The sequence below is a fragment of the Phalaenopsis equestris genome, unplaced genomic scaffold (genome assembly GCF_001263595.1).
Source record: "Phalaenopsis equestris unplaced genomic scaffold, ASM126359v1 Scaffold000804, whole genome shotgun sequence".
In the NCBI taxonomy this organism is placed as follows: Eukaryota; Viridiplantae; Streptophyta; class Magnoliopsida; order Asparagales; family Orchidaceae; genus Phalaenopsis; species Phalaenopsis equestris.
In genome coordinates this window covers 221,984-227,233 of record NW_018165244.1, presented here as the reverse complement: position 1 = coordinate 227,233, position 5,250 = coordinate 221,984, and the positions used below count along the sequence as shown (strand labels likewise).

At 36.6% G+C, this 5,250-nt stretch overlaps 1 protein-coding gene across 5 annotated transcripts in view; it reads right to left on the bottom strand.

Annotated features, from left to right (window-relative positions):
* Positions 1-1,418: 1,418 nt before the first annotated feature.
* LOC110031398 (glucose-6-phosphate isomerase, cytosolic) overlaps positions 1,419-5,250 on the bottom strand; it is a 70,660-nt gene continuing 66,828 nt past the window's right edge. For all 5 annotated transcript variants that reach the window (XM_020734573.1, XM_020734575.1, XM_020734571.1 and 2 more), the window contains exons 22-24: positions 3,936-4,025; positions 3,704-3,811; positions 1,419-1,711 (exon numbers count right to left, since the gene is read on the bottom strand). In XM_020734573.1, coding sequence (XP_020590232.1) covers positions 1,661-1,711; positions 3,704-3,811; positions 3,936-4,025 — 249 coding nt within the window. In that variant the 3' untranslated portion in view covers positions 1,419-1,660. The remainder of the gene's footprint in view (positions 1,712-3,703; positions 3,812-3,935; positions 4,026-5,250) is intronic.

The window sequence follows — 5,250 nt, the reverse complement described above, 5'->3', positions numbered from 1 at the left end:
GACAACCCCTTAGAAAAAGGGTTGGGATATACCCAACCAAGGAGATCTTCCAAGCTCCTCAAAATAGCAACACAAATCATCTCAGAAAGAAGCTCAAGGTCTTTTGAGGCCCTAGCACCCAATGCAACACCAACACAAACATTCTTAGCGGCTTTCCTGTTGAAGGGGCATAGCTACTAGTAGAATTACAGTAAAGTGCACTCTACCTGACAACCTAACGTCATCTTGACAATGGAGTCCAACTCAAAAAGAGTAGCAACTAATAGTCGAACTAAAGGAGTCAATCAATCGAAGGCCCATAGCCTAGCTGACCAAAGGTTCACCTCATGGCTGACCAAAGACCCTCAGTCAGACAGATCGAAGACCATCAGTCCGACGAATGAAAGGACCATAGCCTGGTCGATTGAAGGTTGATAACCTGGCCGTCCGAAGGTCCATAGCCTGACCGACTGAAGGACCTTAGACAGGCCAACTAAAGGTCCTCAGCCGTAGACGACTGAAGAATGTGACAGCTAAATTAGTGCTCCTTTTATTTTTATTCTTTAATTCATTTATTTATTTATGTATTTATTTATGAACAAAATATTTTGTGATGCCCTTATTTAAAAAGGTTAAAGAAGGTAATTATGCATACCTAAATCAAAAAAATAAAGGGTCATTTCTACAATAAAAGACTACTGAATTTCAAACTGACCCCCTCCCCTTCTCCCAAACTCCCATGTTCTATTCCTTAAGTGTGATTCACAAAAGACAAACTTTAAAAAAATTGAAAGAAAAAACAAAAATGATCCCAAACAAGCTCCAACGGATTGAGTCATTATTTAATTTATTACATAAAAAATAAACACTAAAGAGGCGTTTGGGATCAATCCTTCTATTTTTTTGTCTTTTGTTTTGTTTATGTTTTGATTTTAAACAAAAAATGTTTGATATGTTTTATAAAAATATGAGTTTTTTTAAAATGCTCAAAACAACTAAATGTTATTTTGAGCATTTTCAAAAACATGTTGATATACTTTTAAAAATAAAAAATAAAAACATGTGAAAAAAACACGCCAAACAAATATAATTTTAAAAACAAATGGAAAAACTAAAACTAAAATTGATCCCAAACAAATCCTTGCTACCTTATATCACATCAAACAAGTTTTAACTTCTAAATAAACAAAATAAATCCATCTTCTTAAAATTTTAATCTTACAAGTATAAATGTTTAAAAATATATTAAATAAACTTTAATTTAATAATTTAGGTCATTTCCATCACATGTTAGGTGTCAGAGTCATGTCCATATCCGACATTATACTGCTCCTTATTTAAGAGACACCAAACAAAAAAAAAAGTAGTATTAGAATGAAAACAAGTTGAAAATGAGATGCATTGCTCAAGAAGGAATTCCAAATCACAGCACAAACAGAGACTCATCAAATTATTATTCCATAAACAAGTTTCTGCAAAACTCAGAACCCTCAAAATACATTTGCTTGACCATTTATTAAGGTTGTAAACAGGTCTATCCTGAAATTGTTCAAGCTATAAGGGTTACAGCATTGGCATCCTCAACTGCCAATTATTATCCCAATAATAAAACAGATAAATAAGCAGAGTTCATCTTCCTGCTGCTGGTGAAGACATGACTTGAGTTTCAGTGTAACATATTTTATAATTTTGGCAGCGTTGTAGAATTGTCAGGTGGTAAGCCAGTATCCGCCTGGAAAACAAAAGGAGAACTAAGCAAATTAAATTCTCTTCCTAAATAGGATGAGGATGAGGATATTGTATGGCCAACTGGAGGGAGAGAATATTCAACATGACTAATGGGTATAGTTTGAGCAGCTGAAGCTTTCAAAGTGGGCGTCAAATTGTTATAGGCATAGATTTTTGGAAATTGTGGATAGTATAAACTATTTGATTTGGAAAACTGGATATAATAATTTTCTTCTAACTTCAATACTCTGTTAGAATTAGAAAATTTTCATCTTTAGAAGCAAAAAAAACAGCTATAGCCAAATTGAGGTGTCGGTTGACTAGAAATTAAATTTAATAAAAGGTTATCCCAAACATAAGATATTGAGTCAGATGGGTGAATTAAGTAATAATAAAATTTTATTAAAAATTAGATCACTTTGCAGTTTATTATCACTATTTTGGCAGAAATTTTCAGAGGAGAAGCAAATGAACAAAAATTAAAGTAAAGATGGAGCCGCTGCACCGTATCGAGCAAAAAAAATAGCCAAGAAAACAGAGAGAGCATTGGGCAGAGGGCTGAACAACTAGCACAGCAGCGATACATGTGGTGCATTAGCGCCAACCTTATGGTGCAATAGTGCTACAGAGGTCTAGAAAATATTTAGAAACCCGAGAGCTTAGCGTCTTAATGCTAGATTATAGAGTTGCAACATCGATTGCAAGAAAGAAAAAAACTTCAAGTGAGATGAGCATCTCAGCACTGGAAACTGGAGCAATTGGTGGCAGAATGTAGCAAAATAAGCCAAAAAGATAAAACTCAGCACCACAGCACTGAGAGTTTGCGTCGCGGGAAGAGGGCCCATGAACCAAAGCTAAAATTTCAAAGCAGACAGTGCCCCGACGCTAGCATGCACAGCGCCGCGGCAGGCTGAGCATTTATTTTGAAGCAGTTTCGAAGACAGTTTGTTGAGTTTTTTGGGGAGTTAAAAAGCGATATTATGTGAGGGCTCACTGACAGTACAAGTAATGTAAGAGAGATGTGGAGAATTGAGATGTGGAGAATTCTAGTGAGACTTAGTAACCGAAAGGGCAGAAAATATTGAGAAAAGCTCGGAGAAAGAAAGGAAGAGGAAAAAAATTTCAAAGAGCAGCTTTGTAACAAATTGGTCTGGTTCTATCTTTTATTCTTGTATTTTTCTTCTCCACCGTAATCAGTTATTATTTCTGTGTTTCTACATTCAACTCATTAACCAATTCAATCAAAAGTCTGGATTTGAGATTAGCTAAAATACAAAGTTCTATTTGTCCTTTAAATTTTACAGCATTTTTGTAAGAAAAATATATAAATTACTTCAACCTAACTAAGTTTACCTACTGATCATTGGTTACAATTAGAGTAATTTAACAATTTCTTGAATATGATAGACATATACCTGTTTAATAACAAGCAATCAATAAAAAACTGCAATTCATATAGACATATATTGAATTAGAATTAATTAATTGAATCTTCTAGTTATATCGATAAAGATTAGGATATTACTATGCTCTTGATTGACATAAAAATTATCATTTCAAAGAATCTCAGAAAATTAGTACAAGTGTATTACAAATCCAAGATGATCTCTCCACTATTGCCTCTCATGTTAGTTAGGATTTATATTTTAGATTAATTTTTGCAATTGCTGAATAAAAGCTTAGGATTACAAGTATTAGTAATTAATTTTCTGAATTAAAATAGTAATTCTCGTGATAATGATATCCTATTCACTTATATATTTCTTGTGGCATGTACATTTACGTAGACCTGGTTAGAAGCCTAACTCATGTTGTAAGAGGCAAATGATAAACTTATCAAGGGGGATATTGTAATGGATTATTAACCAAAGAATCAAAATTAAGCCTTCTACACCACTAGTTAAACAATAAATGATTAAACTCAATACTATTACATGCCTTAATAGCTATGTTCGTGATTGCAGCAGTAGTCAAAACAAAGACGAGAAAAACAAACCTGAAGATATATACTCAATAATGATGTGGTACTAAAGTTGAAGCCCTCAACAGGCTTCCCAGAGGTGCGAGACAAGTTCAGCTGTTTTCTGACTTGGGAGGCAAGTGACTGCAAATTCCAGCAGCCAAAACAACCTTAATCAGGTTCAAACAAGATAAACAGGTACCTAATTCTGAACAGTCATGAATAGGCAGTAATGATACAATTTAGGGTAGGTGATATTAGCACATACCTTGCCTAACTCCACACCCCATTGATCAAATGAATTGATATCCCATATGAAGCCCTCAACAGCAATTCGGTGCTCATATATTGCTAGAAGCTGCATAGAAGAATTTTTATAGTCATCATTGTCCACAACTGCACTTTAAGCAATCAGAAGACCATATTAAATAGATCGCCAATACTCAGAGAGGTATAATGCCTATAACTTATATTTAGATAATTATTCTATTTATACACCGTAAATGTAAAAACAATGGTTAGAACTTTGCCCAGAAAGATATGTAAAAATTACTCGAAAAAGATTGGATTCAAATCATCCAAAAAATTATTTTAACATTTTGAAGGAGTAAGCTACAAAACATTGTTGACCTCATTTCTGGATGAGGTCTCTTTTTTGTCTCTCCTTAGAGCCTAGGGTCTAGCTTTAGGTTTTCCCTGTTCGACTCTCTTAGAAGACTAGTACGGAACCCACACCATTTAGAAAAATTCAAGCCACCTCGTCACTCCTTCGAGTTTCGCATGGGCGGTCCCAAATCCTTGACATTCTGTTGAGTTGATTAAGATCGACACATGAAACTCGAGTCGAGTTCCTACATTAATAGGAGCAGCCCATAGGAAACCCCTTCGCGACACGAACGCTCGATAACGCCGCATTTTTGCGCACTCACTGCACCACACGCGACTTTGACTTGAATCAACTCGCCCGTACGACCCCGGATGACGAAATGGACCTCGTCGACGCGTCCGGAACGTCGATTTTAGCTGGAAATGACACCCATATTGTTGTGGTTCCACACTCGCGCAAACTGCACGAATATCGATACACTTTTTTTTAGTTGTGCGTGGGCCCGGGCTCAACTCAGGTCCGACTCGGGTTTGATTCAGGCTGGACTCGGGCTGAACACGGGCTAGGCACCAGCTCACCTGGATTTGAAATTCAAATTTTAAAATTCAAATAGATTATTTAATTTTTGTCTTAATTAAAATTATCCAGGTGTTAATTATTTCCAATTAATCTCCCTTGCATTTGGAAACTATTTATTTCCCCGCCAATTGCTTCCAGAGTAACGAGTAACGGCTATTGCCCCGCTCCAATTCTAAAAAGGAAGGGATTGCTCCTTCCTTTGGGGTCGACTTCCTCTGCCTGCCCGGAGCTCTTCTCTTCCGTTGGCATTTCGCTCAATTTTCCCATTCCGGTTGCTGCAATCAGGAAGCTTGCCTCCTCCTTGCGCCGAAGATCCCTGCTCGCACTCCCCGCCTCCTCCCTCTCGTGCGCGACAGACGAGCCGCTCGATCCCGCTTCCCGCTCGAGCACGCGCCTC